Source organism: Lithobates pipiens, unplaced genomic scaffold (genome assembly GCF_037356315.1).
Source record: "Lithobates pipiens isolate NorthernLeopardFrog02 unplaced genomic scaffold, aLitPip1_a1.2 Scaffold_8, whole genome shotgun sequence".
Taxonomy (NCBI): domain Eukaryota; kingdom Metazoa; phylum Chordata; class Amphibia; order Anura; family Ranidae; genus Lithobates; species Lithobates pipiens.
The window spans coordinates 643,388,189-643,411,419 of record NW_027507903.1 but is presented as its reverse complement, the minus strand read 5'-3'; the positions used below and the strand labels follow the sequence as shown (position 1 = coordinate 643,411,419).

At 46.5% G+C, this 23,231-nt stretch overlaps 1 protein-coding gene across 2 annotated transcripts in view; it reads right to left on the bottom strand.

Moving 5' to 3' along the window:
* Nucleotides 1-23,231, bottom strand: part of EPHB4 (EPH receptor B4) — a 78,804-nt gene that overhangs the window by 12,888 nt on the left and 42,685 nt on the right. For both annotated transcript variants that reach the window (XM_077470952.1, XM_077470953.1), the window contains exons 2-11: nt 16,425-16,495; nt 14,084-14,768; nt 6,740-6,895; nt 6,274-6,603; nt 6,056-6,192; nt 2,791-2,953; nt 2,544-2,646; nt 2,296-2,360; nt 1,889-2,002; nt 116-363 (exon numbers count right to left, since the gene is read on the bottom strand). In XM_077470952.1, the coding sequence (XP_077327078.1) occupies nt 116-363; nt 1,889-2,002; nt 2,296-2,360; nt 2,544-2,646; nt 2,791-2,953; nt 6,056-6,192; nt 6,274-6,603; nt 6,740-6,895; nt 14,084-14,768; nt 16,425-16,495 (2,072 nt within the window). The remainder of the gene's footprint in view (nt 1-115; nt 364-1,888; nt 2,003-2,295; nt 2,361-2,543; nt 2,647-2,790; nt 2,954-6,055; nt 6,193-6,273; nt 6,604-6,739; nt 6,896-14,083; nt 14,769-16,424; nt 16,496-23,231) is intronic.

Sequence of the window (23,231 nt, the reverse complement as noted above, 5' to 3'; positions counted from 1 at the left end):
ATTGTATCATATAAATTCATGTTTCTCTCTAGAATACTTTTTTAACAAAAAAAAGCCTTGCCAAAACACAAATTCAAAGTATATTCAGCAGCTCTGGCCGTGGAAGTTTACATACCCTAAGGAAGGAGTCCAGGGCACCGTTCTCCATGTACTCAGTGATAATCATGACAGGGCAGTTGTTGGTTATGACCCCCTCAAGGTGAATGATATTAGGATGGTGAAACTGCCCCATAATGCTGGCTTCGCTCAGAAACTCCCGCCGCTGGCGTTCTGTGTAACCGCCCTTTAGCGTTTTGATAGCCACATAGTTTTCCTTTTTCCCGGGAACTTTCAGGCGGCCTCGACACACTTCCCCAAACTCACCTGCCAGAAAGGAAAGGTTATTGGAAGAACAGAAAATTTGGCTGTTGCCAGATAACCAACACCCACCCAAAAATGCTGAACTTTTATTCTTTTAGATACTTAGGTATGACTACCACCCAGTAGGAGTAATATGAAGAAACCTAACTAAAATGCTCCCTCTATCTCTCTACATCTTAACTAATCTTCTAGGTTTTCTTCACATACACTATAATACGTCACAATTTAAGAAACAACCTCCACCATCCCCAGCTCTGGTGCTCACCAACTCCGATGACCTGGAAAGACCATATAGATCTTTGGCCCCAATACTTCACACCTTTACCCATCTCCTACATATTCTCCAACCTCCCCTTTGGCTATATACACTTCCTATTTAACCATTGGTGACCTAATTGTGCCCAATTTGACCTTTCAACAAGAAAACATCATAATTCAAGGAAAAAACCCACTATCCTGATCTTTGGTACTCACCAACTTCAATGACCAAGAATGTGGCTTCTGTACACAGCATATGGATTCATGGCCCTGTTCCTTCCTACATTCACTAATCTCTTAACCTTCTGTTTAAGCAATTACACTTCTTATTTGACCATTGATGACATTATTGAGCCCAGTTTAAACAATCTCCACCATACCCAATCTTTGGTACTCAACAGCTCTAATGACCTAGAATGTGTCTTCTGTACAGCTAATAGATTCATGGCCCAGCTACTTCACATGTTCACTCAATTCCTGCATATTCCCCACCACAAAATTCTCTTTGGTTATTTACACTTCCCACTTAATCTATAATGACCTAATTCTGCTTGATTTAATCTATCAAAAAACATCATCCATCCTCCACCATAATCAAAAGGAACAACCTCTACCATCCCCACCTTTGGCACTCACCAACTCCGACGACCTAGAATGTTTCTTCTGTACACCACATATAGATTCATGGCCCTGCTCCTTCTTATGTTTACATCTCCTAGACAACCTTCTCTTTGGTCAATTACACTTCCTAGTTAACCTTTAATGACTTAATTGTGCCCAGTTTAATCCTCCACCAAAAAACATCCACCATAACTCAAGCAAACAACCTCCATCATCCCCAGTCTTTGGTCCTCACCAGTCCAGATGGCCTAGAATGTGTCTTCTGTACATCTAATAGATTCATGGTCCTGCTCCTTCACATGTTCACCCATCCCCTATTCTCCACCACAACTTTCTCTTTGGTAATTTACACTTCTCACTTAACCTATGATGACCTAACTTTGCTCAATTTAATCTATCAACAAACAACATCCATCATAATCAATGGAACAACCTCTACCATCCCCACCTTTGGTACTCACCAGCTCCGATGGCCTAGAATGTGTCTACTGTATACAACATATAGATTCATGGTCCTGCCACCTATCTCCTACACAACCTTCTCTTTGGTCATTTATACTTCTTATTTAACCTTTGATGACCTACTATAATTGTGCCCAGTTTATTCCCCCTCCAAAAAAATCCACCATCACCAATCTTTGGTCCTCACCAGCTCCGATGACCTCCTCAATTTTCACGTATGAAGCATCAATCTCCTTGGCAAATTCCCTCACGGCCTCGTTGGGGTCTTCGTAGGTGAAGGGGTCAATGTACAACTTTGTGCCTGAAACAGATAAATCAGTAAATAAGCCTGCAAAAAAAACCCCACATGGGATGACTACCACCCAAGAGGTATACACAAGACCCATTGAGCCATATATTTAGTTGGACTGAAAGACTTTGTACAGTTTGCCTCTCATCTGTATCTTTAAAGGAAAACATAAGCTGTTTAAGTATGTCATTTTTTTCAATTTTGGGTTTAAAAAAGTCTTTCCAAGCCAACTAGATGAGGACACTGAAGGAATGGGGAATACGTAGGTAAAATGTTCATTAGATTAGTTGTTTCTTCCAACTTACTGTGCCCAATGAGATACTGGCCCGGTTTGTCAGAGTACTCCGGCTCTTTGTGGGTTCCATGTTTCCTGTGTGCAAAGAGAGATAGAAAAAAAATAAGAATTGTTTGTGGCAATGGAAAATGAGTTGCATCTGCATGAGCTTATCAGAAAGTGGGTGAGGTGGCTTCACCTTTGAAGTCTGCACCCCAAATTCCTCACACTTAGGTGACAATGTGATGGAAGAAAGGGCTGCATTTCGGGGACCCTTACCTTACACACACCACCGCAATGATGATAACCACAATCACCAGGATTGCCCCCACACCAGCCGTCCCAGCAATCAGTTCCACCTGAGGCTGAGCTTTCGCTGGGTCTGAAAAAAGATATAATGTGTCAGCCATAATGTTACAAAGCTGATACATTTAAGTATAGAGCACATGAATATCATAGCTAGACAGATATATGTATATCGCCGTGGTGCTATCTGGGTGTACGTTGCCCCTTCCTCTGCACTCACCCTGTGAAAGTGTCCGAAAGAGGGCATCTCCGCTAAACGCCCCGTACCCGGCTTCTGTCCTCGCCCGCACTTGTACCACATATAGCGTCCCTGTGCGGAGTCCCACCAGGCGTGCCTCGCTGCCAGGGGTCTTCAGAAACATGGTGAGGGGCTTTTCCTGATCCTGAGGAAGAGAGAAGGGGATTATTATTGCCACCAAATGCACGTCCTAAGGGAAGACAGGTCATTATAAGAAAGACAGGTCATCCTAAGGAGAGAGAGGAGAGACAGGTCAATCTAAGGAAAGAAGGGTCATCCTAAAGGAGAAAAGGAGAGACAGGTCATTCTAAAGACAGGTCATCCTAAGGAGAGAGGAGAAACAGGTCATTCTAAGGAAAGACGGGTCATCCTAAAGGAGAGAGGAGAGACAGGTCATTCTAAAAGACGGGTCATCCTAAGGAGAGAGAGGAGAGACAGGTTATTCTAAGGAAAGAGGAGAGACGGGTCATTCTAAGGAAAGACGGGTCATCCTAAAGGAGAGAGGAGAGACAGGTTATTCTAAGGAAAGACAGGTCATCCTAAGGAGAGAGAGGAGAGACAGGTCATTCTAAGGAAAGAGGAGAGACGGGTCATTCTAAGGAAAGAGGAGAGACGGGTCATTCTAAGGAAAGATAGGTCATCCTAAGGAGAGAGGAGAGACAGGTCAATCTAAAAGACAGGTCATCCTAAGGAGAGAGAGGAGAGACAGGTCATCCTAAGGAGAGAGAGGAGAGACAGGTCATTCTAAGGAAAGAGGAGAGACGGGTCATTCTAAGGAAAGAGGAGAGACGGGTCATTCTAAGGAAAGAGGAGAGACGGGTCATTCTAAGGAAAGATAGGTCATCCTAAGGAGAGAGGAGAGACAGGTCAATCTAAAAGACAGGTCATCCTAAGGAGAGAGAGGAGAGACAGGTCATCCTAAGGAGAGAGAGGAGAGACAGGTCATTCTAAAAGACAGGTCATCCTAAGGAGAGAGAGGAGAGACAGGTCCTTCTAAGAAAGACAGGTCATCCTAAGGAGAGAGAGGAGAGACGGGTCCTTCTAAGAAAGACAGGTCATCCTAAGGAGAGAGGAGAGACAGGTCATTCTAAAAGACAGGTCATCCTAAGGAGAGAGAGGAGAGACAGGTCATCCTAAGGAGAGAGAGGAGAGACAGGTCATCCTAAGTAGAGAGGAGAGACAGGTCATCCTAAGGAGAGAGGAGAGACAGGTCATTCTAAAAGACAGGTCATCCTAAGGAGAGAGAGGAGAGACAGGTCATCCTAAGGAGAGAGAGGAGAGACAGGTCATCCTAAGGAGAGAGAGGAGAGACAGGTCATTCTGAGGGAAGACAGGTCAACCTAAGGAGAGAGAGGAGAGACAGGTCCTTCTAAGAAAAGACAGGTCATCCTAAGGAGAGAGAGGAGAGACAGGTCATTCTAAGGGAAGACAGGTCATCCTAAGGAGATAGGAGAGACAGGTCATTCTAAAAGACAGGTCATCCTAAGGAGAGAGAGGATAGACAGGTCATCCTAAGGAGAGAGAGGAGAGACAGGTTATTCTAAGAAAAGATGGGTCATCCTAAGGAAAGACAGGCCATCCTAAAAAAAGATAGGTCATCTCAGGACAGATCCTTCTGATGTCAGTACCAGGAGGAGATTGTTTAAACGGGGCTAAATAAGGTCATCAAAAGTTACATACGAAGTGTAATTGCCCAAAGAGAAGGTTGTGTAAGAGATTAGTGAATGTAGGAAGCAGCAGGGCCATGAATCCATCTGGTATGTACAGAAGCCACATTCTTGGTCATTGAAGTTGGTGAGTACCAAAGATCAGGATAGTGGGGGTTGTTCCTTGAATTATGATGTTTTCTTGTTCATTGAGAGGTTAAATTGGGCACAATTAGGTCACCAATGGTTAAATGTGTACATAGCCAAAGAGGAAGTTGGAGAAAATGTAGGAGATGAGTGAAGGTGTGAAGTATTGGGGCCATAGATCTATAAGGTGTTTACAGAAAACACATTCTAGGTCATCGGAGTTGGTGAGCACCAAAGATGGGGATGGTGGAGGTTGTTCCTTGAATTATGACGTATTATAGTGTATGTGAAGAAAACCTAGAAGACTGAAGATATAGAGATAGAGGGAGCATTTTAGTTGGGTATTAGTGGTGGTAGGAGTGATATGAAGAAACCTAAGTATCTAAAAGAATAAAAGTTCAGCATTTTTGGGTGTGTGTTGGTTATCTAGTAACAGCCAAGCTTTCTGTACTTCTAATAACCTGATGGGCTGAAGAGAAAAAAGGGGTCCTCTTAAGGAGAGACAAGTTCAACTGAGAAAAGATAGGTTCACCTATGGAAAGACAGGTCCTTTTCGAAAAAGAGACAGGTCTTCCTGAGAAAATACAGGTCCTTCTAAAAAGAGATAGGTCTTCCTGAGAAAATACAGGTCCTTCTAAAAAGAGATAGGTCTTCCTAATGCCCCGTACACACGAGCGGACTTTTCAACATCCAAAGTCCGACGGACTGAGTCCGTCAGACTATTCGATCGTGTGTGGGCTGCAACGGACTTTAGCTTCGCAAAAGTCTGACGGACTTTAGAAATGAAGCATGCTTCAAATTTTCCCGACGGAACTCCGCCGGACCCGGTCCCCTTCGAAAAATCCGCTCGTGTGTATGCTACTCCGACGGACTAAAACCGACGCTAGGGCAGCTATTGGCTACTGGCTATGAACTTCCTTATTCGAATCCAGTCGTACGTCATCACGTTCGACTCCGTCGGAGTTTGGTGTGATGGTGTGTGTCCAAGTCCGTTCGGTCGAAAAGTCCGCCAGAACTCCGTCGGAACTCCGGCGGAACTCCGGCGGAACTCCTTTGGAAGTCTGCCGGACATAAGTCCTCTCGTGTGTATGCGGCATAAGAAAACCCAGGTCCTCCTAACAAAAGACAGGTCTGTCCGAGAAATGTCAGGTTCTACGAAGAAATGAAAACGTCTCCTAAGAAAAGACAGGTCCTCCTAAGAAGAGATAAGTCTTCTTGAGAAAAAGCAGGCCTTCCTAAGAAAAGATAGGACCTCTTGAGAAGAGATATAGCTTTATGAGAAAAGACAGGCCCTTTTAACATTAGGTTACAAGGTCATTTAAGGTTTCCAGCAGTTTTGCTCAAAAAAAGAAAGCAAAAAGTCCTCCCCATTGGTGGTTTAATAAGCGCCCCCCCCCCCCCCCCCATATTAAAAAGCATTCAAACCAAAAGGACAGAATTATAGCATACTGCACCTTCTCAAAGTACTTGACTTCGTAATCCAGGATGTTCCCCCTATTCGGTGACTGCGGAGGGAGCGGAGGGGTCCACCGTAGAGTCAGAGAGGAGTCAGACACTTCAATCTGCTGGATCCCGTTCACAGGGAGGGGTACTGAAAGACAGCAGAAGAAGGGTCAAAATCTGTTGCAGTGCCTCCCAAACTGTACAACTCACAGTGTAACATGTGACTCACGGTCGCGGTCGGTGGTGACGTTGAGCTCCTCCCCTGAGGCTGCCAAACCGCTGCGATCCGATACGCCGTTCAAAGCCAAGACCCTGAAGGTGTAGGTAACTCGGGGGCGGAGCCCAGACACACGGATCCTGCGTTCCGTCAACTTCTGTGGGCGGGGGAAGAAGGAGAGGCGGGTGCACGGGATGCAGGTGACCCCGCTAGGGCACTCTGAGCACTGCACCTCATAATACAAGTCTGACCGGCCGCCAGCGTCAAGGGGCTCGCTCCAGTCCAGATCTACGGAAGAGCCGTTCACATGCGGTACGATACTCCGAGGAGCCGAGGGCGGAGCTAAGAGCAGAGAAACAGTATTAAAACAATATCATAATACGTCTTACCTTTTATTATCTATTATAGTAATAAAAAACAACAATCATTAAAGCAGCTCTAGTAGCAGTATTGGGATTATGACCATTTAGCTACTTACTGGTGCAGGGGGCATTGACGGGGTCCCCAGGGGAGCGAAAATACCCCGGCTTGCAGTTGCACGTGGTGGCACCGGCGGTCGTTGACTGACTGTGTGCCGGACAGGGCTGGCACATCGTCTCTCCGGTGACGGGTTTAAAAGTTCCCGGGGGACAAACTGCAGAGAAGAAAAAGGATCAGATTAGATTGTGAGCTCCGGTGTCAAGGGGACTAGACAACACAGGTTTAACCAGTGACGGTGCAACAAGAGGTGAGTTAATGAGTGGCAATGTGACAGGTTGGCATATCCTCTGCTTAGATTGTAAGCTCTACAGAGCAGGGTTCTCTGATTCCTACTGTATTTGTACTGTCTACCCTGATGTTGTAAAGCATTGCGTAGACTGTTGGCGCTATATAAATCCTGTATGATAATAATAACTATAATGGTTAACGGAAGCAGGGTAAAAGGAATGTATGGCTGCACAACGAGGTAGTGATGAATCCTTATATTGTAAAATCCGTAACATGAATAACGCCACGCGTTTCACACAGCAACGCTGTGCTTATTTATGAATAAGCACAGCGTCGCTGTGTGAAACGCATCAACCTATACCTGTTTGCCTGTCCTGTTACGGATTTTACAATAAAGAGATTCATCACTACCTCGCTGTGCAGCCATCCATTCCTTTTATCCAAATTGCACAGTCGGCGAGCCGAGTCTAGCACCCCTGGGGAGGAGTGCATTCCCCAACCTACCTGGCTCCATCACTTCCCTGAAGCAGCATTTTCTTTTCCTATTAACCGAAGGACGTATACGTCAGAAGGGGGGGGAGGGGGTGGTACAGGAGGCAATAAGTTGCAGTCTAGAGACTAATGACCCGTACACACGATCAGACTTTCCGCCAACAAAACCGTGGATTTTTGTTCGAAGGATGTTGGCTCCAACTTGTCTTGCATACACACGGTCACACAAATGTTGGCCAACAATTCCGAAGGTGGGAACGTGGTGACGCACAAGACGTACAATGAGCCGAGAAAAAGGAAGTTCAATAGCCAGTGCGGCTCCTTCTGCTTGATTCCGAGCGTGCGTGAACTTTTGCGCGTCGTCAACTTGTGTACACACGATCAGAAATTCCGACAACAACGTTTTGTTGGCTTAAAATTTGAGAACCTGCTATCGAACATTTGTCGGTGGAAAGTCCAACAGCAAATGTTCGATGAAGCATACACACGGCCGGACTTTCCTCCAACAAGCTCACATCTAGGGTTGCACTGATACTAGTATTGGTGCCGATACCGAGTATCTGCACAAGTATCGGTACTCGTATCGGTACTCGTGCAAATGCACCGATACCTGAAACCGATACTTTCAGGCTCGGTTCTTTGAGCTGTCTCCCCTGTTGGCAGCTGAAGTGTTGAAGAAGTCTGGTATTTGTAGCTGTAAAAAAAAAAGTAAGCAGCCGGCAATGTTTATTAACAACATTGCTCAGCTGAAACACTAAAATAAAAAGAAACATTGTTTCTTTTTGAATCTTTCGGTTTCTTCATCTGCAGATCAAAGGGATGAACAAACGTCCCTCTGTTTAACCCCTTATTAACCCTTATTTTATGCTAATCAGCCTTAATTAACTCCCTATTCTCCTCCATTTAATTATTTTCCTTCTTTTTTTTTTTTTTTTATTCACGTCTATTTTCTAAATGATAAACAATTAAAAAAAAATTTTTGTTTGCTTTAATTATTTTCCTTCTTTTTTTTTTTATTCACATCTATTTTCTAAATGATAAACAATAAAAAAAAAAATTTTGTTTGCTTTGAAACCAAAACAGTAGCGGTAGGTATCGGTAATTGGTATCGGCGAGTATTAAAAAAAAAGAAAAAGTATCGGTACATGTAAAAAAAAAAAAAAATGGTATTGGTGCATCCCTCATGTTGTAAAGCGCTGCGCAAACTGTTGGCGCTATATAAAACCTGTTTAATAATAATATTAATCCCTACTCACATCCAACATTTCGGAAAATCAGACCGTGTGTGCGCGGCATAAGAAGTTAAGGAGCTGCAGCCGGTAACAAGGGTTTTGTGTCTGCCTGGGGTTTAACGAGCAAGCGCCAAACAAGTGTAGGTCTGGCCACTGAAGAGTTAATGAGCTGCAGTTGAGGGTAAGCAGGCAGTGGTGCCAGTCCAGCAGTTGAGGGGTTAAGCAGTTAGTCAGGAGATTAATGAGCTGCAGGCAGGGGGATAACGGGCCTAGTATGGGCCAATCTGGAAGATGAGTGGTTAACGATCAGCAGTTTATCAGTTAGGGTAATTAACGAGCTGCAGGTGAGCACTAACAGGCAGCAGATTGTGTCAGTGCAGCAATGGAGGGGTTAACGGGCTGCAGTTAATCAGAAAAAAATATAAGTCCGGTATGGGCCCGGTCTGGCAGTTGAGAGGCTGACAAGCCGCAGTTGATAATAAACAAGCAGTAGTATGGACCCGGTCTGGCAGTTGAGGGGTTAAGGAGCTGCAGTTAGTCAGTTAGGAGATTAATGAGCTGCAGGCAGAGGGGGGGGGGTAATGAGTCCAGTATGGGCCGGTGTGATATCAGGATGAGGCAGTGGAAGGGTTAATGCAGAGCCTGCGGTTTAATTTTTTTCCCTTTTCATGTTGCCCATTATGGCTTCCTGGCCCCCTCGGGTCCCTGGGCCCCCCCTCTCCCCTCCCCGCACATACCTGACATTCCAGCTCGCTTTTGTATGTGACACCTCTGAGAGCTGACAGGGGGGCTAACCACCTCTCCCCTCCCCCACCTCCGCCATCCACTGTCACCCAATCCCCCCTCAGCCTCCCCACACTCCATACACTACACACAAAGCCCTCCTGCTGGACCCCACAGGACTCACACCCACCTAAATATCCAGGAACACTACCAAAAGGAGCTTACACTCTAACACACAGAATCATAAAGGCCAAGGAACACACCAGACAGGTCAGGGATAAAGTTGTGGAGAAGTATAAAGCAGGGTCAGGTTATAAAAAAATATCCCAAGCTTTGAACATCTCACAGAGCTCTGTTCAATCCATCATCGGAAAATGGAAAGAGTATGGCACAACTGCAAACCTACCAAGACATGGCCGTCCACCTAAACTGAGCGGCCGGGCAAGGAGAACATTCATTAGAGAAGCAGCCAAGAGGCCCATGGTAACTCTGGAGGAGCTGCAGAGATCCACAGCTCAGGGTGGAGAATCTGTCCACAGGACAACTATTATGCCGTGTACACACGACCGGACTTTTCGAGGGACTTTCGGCGGAGTTCCGACAGATTCTCCGAATGAACGGACTTGGCCACACACAATCACACCAAAGTCCGACGGATCTGAACGTGATGACGTCGCTTTTTGTTCCGTCGGACCAGCATACACACGAACGGATTTCTCGGTCCGGCGGAGTTCCGGTGGGAAAATTTAAAACATGTTCTATTTCTAAAGTCCGCCGGATTTTTGGCAAGCAAAGGTCCGATGGAGCCCACACACAGGATCGAATTGTCCGACAGACTCGTTCCGTCGGACCTTTGCTGTCAAAAAGTCCGGTCGTGTGTACGTCGCATTAGTCGTGTGCTCTACAAATCTGGTCTTTATGGAAGAGCGACAAGAAGAAAGACATTGTTGAACGAAAGCCATGAGAAGTCCCGTTTGTAGTTTGTGAGAAGCCATGTGGGGGACACAGCAAACATGTGGAAGAAGGTGCTCTGGTCAGATGAGACCAAAATTGAACTTTTTGGCCTAAAAGCAAAATGCTAAGTGTGGGGGAAACCAACACTGCACATCACCCTAAACACACCATCCCCACCGTGAAACATGGTGGTGGCAGCATCATGTGGTGGGGATGCTTTTCTTCAGCAGGGACAGGGAAGCTGGTCAGAGTTGATGGGAAGATGGAAGGAGCAAAATACAGGACAATCTTAGAAGAAAACCTGTTAGAGTCTACAAAAGACTTGAGACCGGGGTGGAGGTTCACCTTCCAGCAGGACAACGACCCGAAACATCCAGCCAGAGCTACAATGGAATGGTTTAGATCAAAGCATATTCATGTGTTAGAATGGCCCAGTCAAAGTCCAGACCTAAATCACATTGAGAATCTGTGGCAAGACTTGAAAATTGCTGTTCACAGACGCTCTCCATCCAATCTGCTTGAGATATTTTGCAAAGAAAAATGGACAAAAATGTCCCTTTCTAGATGTGCAAAGCTGGTAGAGACATCCCCAAAAAATACTACAAAGTATTGACTCCGGGGGGCGTCATACAAATCTACCCCCCACACTTTTTACATATTTATTTGTATCATTTATCATTTTCCTTCCACTTCACAATTATGTGCCACTTTGTGTTGGACTATCACATAAAATCCCAATAAAATACATTCACGTTTTTTGGTTGTAACATGACAAAGTGCGGAAAATGTCAAGGGGTATGAATACTTTTTCTAGGCCCTGTATAAGTTATCGTCCCTTCACACTGCCAACTATAACCACACAGATCACATGACATCACACTGCCAACTATAACCACACAGATCACATGACATCACACTGCCAACTATAACCACACAGATCACATGACATCACACTGTCAACTATGACCACACTGATCACATGACATCACACTGTCAACTATGACCACACTGATCACATGACATCACACTGTCAACTATGACCACACTAATCACATGACATCACACTGTCAACTATGACCACACTAATCACATGACATCACACTGTCAACTACAGTGGGGGAAAAGTAATTATTTGATCCCCTGCAGATTTTGTAAGTCTGCCCCCTTACAAAGAAATGAAGGGTCTATAATCTTTATCATAGGTGTATTTTATATGATAGAGACGGCATATCAACCAAAAATCCAGAAAAATCACAATTTATAAATTGAGTTGCAGTCCCAGTGAGTAAAATAAGTATTTGATCCCCAAGCAAAACATGACTTAGTAGTTGGTGGAGAAACCCTTGTTGGCGAGCACAGAGGTAAGTCTTTTCTTGTAGTTGGCCACCCGGTTTGCAGACATCTCAGGAGGGGTTTTGGTCCTCTCTTCTTCACAGATCTTCTCGAAATCCATAAGGTTTCTTGGCTGTCGCTTGGCAACTCAAAGTTTTATCTCCCTCCACAAATTTTCTATAGGATTAAGGTCTGGAGATTGGCTAGGCCACTCCGTGACCTTAATGTGCTTCTTCTAGAGCCACTCCTTTTTTACATTGGTGGTATGTTTTGGGTCATTGTCATGCTGGATCCATGACTCGTCTCCAGTGTTCTGGCTGAGGGAAGAAGGTTCTCCTCCAAGATTTTACAATACATTGGCCCCTCAATGCGGCAAAGTTGGCCTGTACCTTTTCAAAGAGAAACAGCCCCAAAGTATCGTGTTTTCACCTCCGTGCTTGACTGTAGGAATGGTGTTCTTGGGGTCATAGTCAGCATTTTTTTTCCTCCAAATACGGCGAGTCAAATTAATCCCAAAGAGCTCAATGTTTTAGACCCTTTATTTCTTTGTAAGTAGACAAACTTACAAAATCTGCAGGGGATCAAAAAATTCATTTCCCCCACTGTATGACCACACTGACACCCCACTGCCAACTGAACCACACTGACTCCGATCACGACATCTCACCACCATTTATGACCACACACTGACTCCGATCACATGACATCTCACCACCATCTATGACCACACTGACTCCGATCACATGATATCTCACCACCAGCTATGACCACACTGACTCCAATCACATGATATCTCACCACCAGCTATGACCACACTGACTCCGATCACGACATCTCACCACCATCTATGACCACACTGACTCCGATCACGACATCTCACCACCATCTATGACCACACTGACCCCGATCACAACATCTCACCACCAGCTATGACCACACTGACTCCGATCACAACATCTCACCACCATCTATGACCACACTGACTCCGATCACATGACATCTCACCACCAGCTATGACCACACTGACTCCGATCACATGACATCTCACCACCAGCTATGACCACACTGACTCCGATCACATGACATCTCACCGCCAGCTATGACCACACTAACCCCGATCACGACATCTCACCGCCAGCTATGACCACACTGACTCCAATCACATGACATCTCACCGCCAGCTATGACCACACTAACCCCGATCACGACATCTCACCGCCAGCTATGACCACACTGACTCCGATCACGACATCTCACCACCATTTATGACCACACTGACCCGATCACATGACATCTCACCACCAGCTATGACCACACTGACTCCGATCACGACATCTCACCACCATCTATGACCACACTAACCCCGATCACGACATCTCACCGCCAGCTATGACCACACTGACTCCGATCACGACATCTCACCACCATCTATGACCACACTAACCCCGATCACGACATCTCACCGCCAGCTATGACCACACTGACTCCGATCACGACATCTCACCACCATCTATGACCACACTGACCCGATCACATGACATCTCACCACCAGCTATGACCACACTGACTCCGAAGATCAGATGACATCTCACCACCATCTATGACCACACTGACCCGATCACATGACATCTCACCACCAGCTATGACCACACTGACTCCGAAGATCACATGACATCTCACCACCAGCTATGACCACACTGACCCTGATCACAACATCTCACCACCAGCTATGACCACACTGACTCAGATCACATGACTCACTCACCGCCAGCTTTTACCATATTGGCCCTGCATGATCACATTACTTCATCTGACTGCTAACTTCAGCTACATTGGTTATGAGCAATCACATGGCCTCATCTCACTATCAGTTTTCTTTACATTGCCTCTGAGTGACCGCATGACCTCCTCTTACTGCTAACTTGAACCACATTGGCTTTGAGTGATCACATGACATTACTACACTGCCAGCTTTCACTACCTTGGGTCTGACCGATCACATGACATCATCACATTGTAAGTATTTATTACATTGGCTCTGAGTGATCACACGATATCTCACTGCCAGCTTTCACTACGTTGGCTTTGAGTGGTCACATGACCTAACCTCACTGTCAGCTTTCACTACATAGGCATAGCGATCACATGACCTCATCTTACTGCCAACTTCAACTACATTGGTTCTGAGCCAGCACATGACATTACTACACTCTCAGCTTTTACTAGATAATTGCAGTGATCACATGACATGAGCACACTGCCAGCCTTCATTACATGGACCTTCTCAGACATCCAAGTACCTGAGCCTGGACCCCAAGGAAAAAAAATCCTCCCCCTTTCTCAGTGTGGCAAGTACAGATCTGCATCACAAAAATTCCTACCTGTGCATTTGGTGCGGCCATCTTTCTCTTCCCTCCCGGCGGTGCAGACACACTCTCCAGCCACCGGTTTCGCCCACTCGCCGTCCTCCTTGCAGTACATAGTCGGCCGCCTCCCAAGTGACTCATCTGCTCCTTCCACACAGCTGCCATCTGCAGACACCACCAACTCATCCGGGACAGTCTCCGGAAAGGTGGCCAGGGAAGCCACCACGGCGGGGCACAAGCGGTAGTAGACACGGACAGCCAGCACTGCCATGCATGCCCCCTGATCCTGGAAGGCCAAATAGAATCCAGCTGACTTCAAAGGGCCCAGGCGCAGAGTCTTGACATTGGACCGCATGGAACCTCCGGTGCCACGTCCGCTCGGTCTGGCCAAGGTGTCGGCTGCCAGAGTGTCCACCTTCACCCAGGGGTTCTCCATCCAGGGAGGAAAGTGCTCATTGGCCAGGTCAGAGTTGGCCTGATAGTAGTAGAGATTGAAGGTCTCTTTGCAGGTGCGGCCAGCCCGGGAGATGGAGGCGCACTCCATCATGGTGAACGTTATCTCCACGTAGGCATGGTGGGCCGGGCCGCGCCGGATGTAGTTGGTGCGCAGCCAGTTGTTCTGACCCGCAAGGTGAGAGTTGCAGATTTCGTAAGTGCGGACTGGCGTCTGCTCCTCGTCCAGGCCCGACGTCTCATCCCACTAAAGAAGAGAAGGAGCCGAAATTAGGTGGATGCATTCCAGAGAGAGAGATAAGAGAGTGAAAGAGATAGATGAGGAAAAGAGAGATACGAAAAAGAGAGATAGAGAAGAAAGAGGAGGAAGGGAAGATGTATAATGTGAGAGAAAGAAGGAAAGAGAGAGAGACCCTTTACCCACAAAACTATCATAGGAATAACTTGCTATAGAAAAAAAAAAAAAGACTGAGGAGGATGGAGGAGTAATGAAGAGAGATGAAGAGAGATGAAGGGGGAGTGATGAATAGAGTAGAAAGAAGGCAGATAGATGAAGAGAGAAGGGAGAAGAGGATGTGATATAGAGAAGAGAGAAGGGGGAATGATGAAGAGAGAAGGAAGAGTAATGAAGAGTGATGAAGAGATAAGAGAAGGGGGAGCAATGGGGAGATAACTGAGAAGGGAGGGGGGAGTGAAGGAGGGAGGAGGGGGGGTGATGGAGGGAGGAGGGGAGGAGTGATGGGGGGGTGATGGAGGGAGGAGTGGGGTGATGGAGGGAGAAGGGGGGAGTGATGGAGGGAGGAGGGGGGTAGTGATAGAGTGAGGAGGGTGGGAGGAGGGGGGATGATGGAGGCAGGAGGGGGCAGTGATGGAGGGAAGTGGAGGAGGGAGGGTGATGGAGGGGGGTAGTGATGGAGGGGGGAGTGATGGAGGGAGGAGGGGGGGTAGTGATGGAGTGAGGAGGGTGGGAGTGATGGAGGGAGGAGGGGGGTTGATGGAGGGAGGAGGAGGAGGGGGGGTAGTGATGGAGGGAGGAGCGGGATTGATGGAGGGAGGAGGGGGGAGTGATGGAGGGAGGAGGGGGGGATTGATGGAGGGAGGAGCGGGATTGATGGAGGGAGGAGGGGGGAGGGGGGAGTGATGGAGGGAGGAGGGGGGGATTGATGGAGGGAGGAGGGGGAGTGATGCAGAGAGGAGGAGGAGAGGGGGAGTAATGGAGGGAGGAGGGAGGAGAGGGGGAGTAATGGAGGGAGGAGAGGGGTATTGATGGAGGGAGGAGGGGGAGTGATGGAGAGAGGAGGGAGGAGAGGGGGAGTAATGGATGGAGGAGAGGGGTATTGATGGAGGGAGGAGGGGGAGTGATGGAGAGAGGAGGGAGGAGAGGGGGAGTAATGGAGGGAGGAGAGGGGGAGTAATGGAGGGGTGGATTGATGGAGGGAGGAGGGGGGATTGATGGAGGGAGGAGGAGGGGGATTGATGGAGGGAGGAGGGGGGTGATGGAGGGAGGAGGGGGGGATTGATGAAGGGGGAGAGAGGAGGGAGGAGAGGGGGAGTAATGAAGGGGTGGATTGATCGAGGGAGGGGGGGGGGTGATGGAGGGGGGAGGAGGGGGATTGATGGAGGGAGGAGGGGGGAGTGATGGAGAGAGGAGGAGGGGGAGTGATGGAGGGAGGAGGAGGGGGAGTGATGGAGGGAGGAGGGGGGGATTGGTGGAGGGGGAGAGAGGAGGGAGGAGGGGGGAGTAATGGAGGGGTCGATTGATGGAGGGGAGAGGAGGGGGATTGATGGAGGGAGGAGGGGGGGTGATGGAGAGAGGAGGGGGGATTGATTAAGGGAGGAGGGGAGAGGTCATGGAGGGAGGAGGCAGGAGAGGGGGAGTGATGAGTGAGGAAGGGGACATTACCTGCCCGTCCACATTGGGGAAGGTCGTCCATCGCAGGTCGGAGGTCTCTAGTTTGGTGTTCATGAGTGTGACTGGGGAGACACAAAGAGCGAGCGTCAGTCAGAGCCCAGAGATCCCCCAATACTCCCCTCCATTCCATAATATAATAAACAATACAACACGTTACAAAGGTAAGCGAGGGAGTCTCCCTCCTCCAGCTGCACAGCCAGCAATCATTCGGGTTTTTCCCCCCGGATGTACAATCTGTTCCAGACTTTGCTTGGAACACGACTTCTTTTAGCTCCTCGTATATCAAAGTGCTAATGGCCCCGTCCCTTTATTATCCACCATACATTACTTACTGGAAACAACCAGTCTGAGTCACGCGGGGAGCAAGGAGCGAGGAGTGGGGAGCGAGGAGTGAGGAGGAATGGGCAGCGAGGAGAGAGGAGTCAGTGGGGAGCGAGGAGTGAGAAGTGGGGAGCGAGGAACGAGGAGTGAGGAGCGAGGAGTGGGGAGCGAGGAGCGAGGAGTGGGGAGCGAGGAGTGGGGAGCGAGGAGCGAGGAGTGGGGATGTTTGTAAGCAGTAGCCAAGTCTTGTAATATCAGCCATGGATCAGTGAGGAATATCCGGAGTCCTACTGAGACCCCTTTACTGGCCGACTTCAAAGCTGAAGCTTATTCTGCTGATATTTTGTCCCCCCCAATCAACATGATAATGAGATTCATAAATAAAACATTTCAATTCTCATTACTTATCATTGTCATCACCAGATCTCTGCGCTTCTCTATGCAGTGCAGGCAGATCATGGCTGGTGGGAGGGGCTTCCTGATCACTGCCCCCACCCTCAGTACTCCTCTCAAGAGCCCTCTGTCCTAATACAAGCAATGGGCTGGATCTTGGGAGGAGTTATGCAAATTTCAAAATGCCTTGATAGGTGGATGTCAGCCTGGAGGAGTGGTCATTGCTGGGCCGGTTGATTCCTGGGGCCCTAAACAATTTTCCCCATTTCCTGGGGCCCTAAACCGTTTTCATACAATACCTGGGGGCCTAAACCTTTTCCATCCATTTTCCTGGGGCCCTAAACAGTTCCCTTCAATTCCTGAGGCCCTAAACCATTTTCATCTAGTACCTGGGGCCCTAAACCTTTTCCTCCAGTACCTGGGGCTCCTAAACAATTTCCCCCTGCTTTCCTGGGGCCCTAAACCATTTCCATCCATTTTCATGGGGCCCTAAACAGTTCCCTTCAATTCCTGGGGCCCTAAACCATTTCCACCCATTTGTATGGGGGCCCTAAATCATTTCCATCCACTTGCATATGGGGGCCCTAAATCATTTCCTTCAATTCCTGGGGTCCTTAAACAATTTCTCTCCCGTTTCCTGGGGCCCTAAACCATTTCCATCCAATTCCTGGGGCCCTAAACCATTTTCATCTAATTTCATGGGGCCCTAAACAGTTTCCTTCAATTCATGGGGCCCTAAGCCATTTTCCTCCAATTCCTGGGGCCCCAAACTAAATCCTCCAACTCCTGGGACCCTAAACAATCTTCCAATTCCTGGGGCCCTTCCCTGTGGACCTTAAACCATGTCCTCCAATTCCTGGGGCCCTAAACCTTTTCCTCCGGTACCTGGGGCCCCTGAAAAAAAAATTCCCTCCGTTTCCTGGGGCCCTAAACCATTTCCATCCATTTTAATGGGGCCCTAAACCATTTCTTCCAATTCCTGGGGACCTGAACCATGTCCTCCACTCCCTAGTTCCCTAAACAATTCCCTGGTGCCCTAAATCATCTCCTCTAATTATTGGGGCCCGAAAACCATTTTCTTCCATTTCCTGGGGCCCTACACTTGTTTTCCCCTTTAATTCATGGGGCCCGCAGACCGTTTACCTCAATTCCTGGGGGGTCCTAAATCATTTCCCCCCTCAAGCAAATTTTTGTAAATCACACGGGAAATCCCGAAATCTGGTACCTCCGGTACAGGAGACAATTCTGCAGACTCCTCCTCCCTGCCCCACCTCCTGCTCTTCTAATGACATCACCACACTGGTAACGCCCACCCTTAGGTCCTCCCCGCCTCTGCGGAGCACACGCTCTCCCTGCAAGCCTGATTTTATCTTTTAGCCACTAGGTGGCCCCCCGTCACCCATTGCCCCAGTCGCTGACTGGGAGAACAATGGTAGAGGAGAAGAAAGGGACGTCAGTGACACCTGAGTGTATTGTGTGACGGCGGGGAATCTGGCGTTTGTCCTTTGTTCCGTGTCGCCGGGAGCGGAATACCATGTGACAATGGAGCAGCTGCCAGGTACAGGTGGCACGGAACCCTTTGTCTATTGTCCTGGAAGGCTGGCATTGTACAGAACAGACTGCGGGGGCACAGAGTGGAAAATTTTGGATGGAGCGGGGGAAGGGTTGGTGAAATCTCTCCTCACATTTTGCAGTGACCCCCGAGACAGGAAGTCTGCGGAATCTCCCCAACAGGGGTCCCGGTCCCCCCCCCACTCCACGCAAAACAAAATAAATGAACGTCAACACTGCAGACGCCAGAAGTTTGGCGCCAGTAAAGACCTGTGACTACCCAGTGGCGTTCTGTGACTTTGGCCCCGCCTCCCTCCCACCAGCCAATCAAGAATCCTCTAAAAAGGCAATATTAAAGCGGGGCGGGATGGGGCAGACTCAAGGAAACCTGCACTGAACAAACTACAGGGGAGGCCGTTGTTGCCCCCCACCTGGCTGTCTCTGGATTAAATACGATCAATCTGCTCCATGGGGGGAGGGTGGGGGGGGGGGATTTTCCATTACTTCCTGTCTCAACACACAACAGGAAGTGATATGAAATCTCTCCAAAGTAAAAGGAAATCTCTGATTAGGTGTCACCAGAACAGGCGTCCCCATTAGAAGATTTCTCCTCTCTTGCTGTTCTGGTGACAACTCAGAATTTTGGATTTCTCATCATTTTTAGGGGCCAGTTCACGTTATGGGGGCTATTTATTTTTTAAAAAAATGTAATAAATTAATAATAAGAATAAAAAATGTAATAATGTGTCTAAATAGGTTCATTTCCTATGATCATCAGCTCCATCTAGTGGCCATCATGCGGTATTTTCCCTGTTATACTACAATAAAGGAAAATACTACAATATGGCCACTAGATGGAGCTGATGATCATAGGAAGTGAACATGTTGATTGCATGACAAATTACAGGAATTATTTGACCGGTAGAGGAGATTTACCTTAATCTCAAGAGATTTTATCTCACTTCCTGTTGCGTGTTGAGACAGGAAGTAAAGGAATTATGCCACTAGATGGAGCTGACCATCAAAGGACGTCAACCTATTAAGACGCATTATGAGGATTATTCAAGAAAGCTTGGATGCGGTCAAATAATTCCTGTAATTTTGTCATACGTTAAATACGTTCACTTCCCATGATCATCAGCTCCATCTAGGGGTCCTAATGTGTTATTTTCTTGTAGTATTTCAGGAAAATACCACACCATGGCCACTAGATGGAGCTGACGATCAAAGGAAGTGAACCTATTTAGACGCATTATGAGGATTATTCATGAAAGCTTGAATACAGTCAAATAATTCCTGTAATTTGTCATATACGTTCACTTCCCATGATCATCGGCTCCATCTAGTGGCCATATTGTATTATTTTCTTGTAGTATTTCAGGAAAATAGCACACTATGGCCACTAGTAGGAGCTGACAATCCAAGGAAGTAAACCTATTTAGACACATTATGATGATTATTCAGGAAAGCTTGAATGCGGTCAAAAATTCCTGTAATTTGTCATATATGTTCACTTCCTATGATCATCAGCTCCATCTAGTGGCCATATTGTAATGTTTCAGGGAAAATAGCGCATGATGGCCACTAGATGGAGCTGACCATCATAGGAAGTGAACCTATTTAGAGACATTATTAGGATTATTCAGGAATTCTTGAATGCGGTCAAATAATACCTGTAATTTATCATACGTTCAATATGTTCATTTCCCATGATCATCAGCTCCATCTAGTGGCCATATTGTAGTATTTTCCTTTATTGTAGTATTACAGGGAAAATAGCGCATGATGGCCACTAGATGGAGCTGACGATCATAGGAAATGAACCTATTTAGACACATTATTACATTTTTTATTCTTATTATTAATTTATTAATTTTTTAAAAAATAAATAGCCCCCACAACCTAAAAATGATGAGAAATCCAAAATTCTGAGTTGTCACCAGAACAGGAAGAGAGGAGAAATCTTCTAATGGGGACGCCTGTTCTGGTGACACCTAATCAGAGATTTCCTTTTACTTTGGAGAGATTTCATATCACTTCCTGTTGTGTGTTGAGACAGGAAGTAATGGAAAATCCCCCCCCCACCCTCCCCCCATGGAGCAGATTGATCGTATTTAATCCAGAGACAGCCAGGCGGGGGGCAACAACGGCCTCCCCTGTAGTTTGTTCAGTGCAGGTTTCCTTGAGTCTGCCCCATCCCGTCCCGCTTTAATATTGCCTTTTTAGAGGATTCTTGATTGGCTGGTGGGAGGGAGGCGGGGCCAAAGTCACAGAACGCCTCTCGGTAGTCACAGGTCTTTACTGGTGCCAAACTTCTGGCGTCTGCAGTGTTGACGTTCATTTATTTTGTTTTGCGTGGAGTGGGGGGGATCGGGACCCCTGTTGGGGAGATTCCGCAGACTTCCTGTCTCGGGGGTCACTGCAAAATGTGAGGAGAGATTTCACCCACCCTTCCCCCGCTCCATCCAAAATTTTCCATTCTGTGCCTCCGCAGTGTGTTCTGTACAATGCCAGCCTTCCAGGACAATAGACAAAGGGTTCCGTGCCACCTGTACCTGGCAGCTGCTCCATTGTCACATGGTATTCCGCTCCCGGCGACACGGAACAAAGGACAAACGCCAGATTCCCCGCCGTCACACAATACACTCAGGTGTCACTGACGTCCCTTTCTTATCCTCTACCATTGTTCTCCCAGTCAGTGACTGGTGGCAATGGGTGCCGGTGGGCCACCTAGTGGCTAAAAGATAAAATCAGACTTGCAGGGAGAGAGCGTCTGCTCCGCGGAGGCGGGGAGGACCTAAGGGTGGGCGTTACCAGTGTGGTGATGTCATTACAAGAGCAGGAGGCGGGACAGGGAGGAGGAGTCTGCAGAATTGTCTCCTGTTCCGGAGGTACCAGATTTCGTGATTTCCCGCGTGATTTACAAAAATTTGCTTGAGGGGGGAAATGATCATCAGCTCCATCTAGTGGCCATCATGCAGTATTTTCCCTGAAATACTACAATAAAAGGAAAATACTACAATATGACCACTAGATGGAGCTGACGATCAAAGGAAGTGAACCTATTTAGGCACATTATGAGGATTATTCGGGAATGTTTGAATGTTGTCATATAATTCCTGTAATTTGGCATACAATCAATATGTTCACTTCCTATGATCATCAGCTCCATCTAGTGGCCATCATGCGGTATTTTCTCTGAAATTCTACAATAAAGGAAAATACTACAATATGGCCACTAGATGGAGCTGATGATCAAAGGAAGTGAACCTATGTAGGCACATTATGAGGATTATTCAGGAATAAACCCTGTAATTTGTCATACGTTCAATATGTTCATTTCTATGATCGTCAGCTCCATCTAGTGGCCATATTGTAGTATTTTCTTTATTGTAGTAGTTCAGAAATATATCGCATGATGGCCAGTAGATGGAGCCGATGATCATAGGAAGTGAACATGTTGATTGCATGACAAATTACAGGAATTACTTGACCACATTCAAGCATTCCCGAATAATCCTCATAATGTGCCTAAATAGGTTCATTTCCTATGATGATCACCTCCATCTAGTGGCCATCATGTGGTATTTTCCCTGAAATACTACAATAAAGGAAAATACTATAATATGGCCACTAGATGGAGCCGATGATCATAGGAAGTGAACATGTTGATTGCATGACAAATTACAGCAATTATTTGACTGCATTCAAGCATAAATAACTCCCTTAGGAAACACATTTAACCCTTTGATTGCCCCCGGTGATAACCCCCTTTTGCTGTCAGTGTCATTAGTACAGTGACAGTGTATATTTTTAGCACTGATCACTGTAATAATGTCACTGGTCCCCAAAAAGTGTCACTTAGCGTCAGATTTGTCCGCCGCAATGTCGCAGTCCTGCTAATAGTTGCTGATTGCCGCCATTACTAGTAAAAAAAAAAATTCCATAAAAACATCCCATAAAAAAAAAATGCATTTCCTTTGTAAATAACTTTTCAATGCTGAATAACCGTCTACAAGTGCTTTATGGCAGAACAGCAAGTAGCTGGGGGAATACCACTTCAATACACACACTATGAATTTATTCATTGTGATGTCATATCCTGGCATTGTGCAATCGTTTGTTCAATGTATTGTTTCTTATTTATATCATTTTTCTCGATTTTTAATAATAAACAATTTTTATAACAATATTTTTTAATTAATTTGCCTTTAAAAATCTCAATAATGAGGTTAATACTGTTACTATTAATAATTAAAGCTTTTTTTGGGGGGGGGGGGGGGGAGTTTGCTTTGTTTGTTAATATTTTATGTTTACAGGTCTTACATTGAAAAAAGCGCAAAATGTAAAAAAAATAAAAATAAACAAATAAAAAATAAATAAATAAATAAAAAAAATTAAAAAAATGTATTTCCTTATATCCTGGCATTGTACAATCGTTTGTTGAATACATTGTTTCTTATTCATAACATTTTCTTGATTTTTAATAATAAATCATTTTTATAACAATATTTTTGAATTGATTTGCCTTAC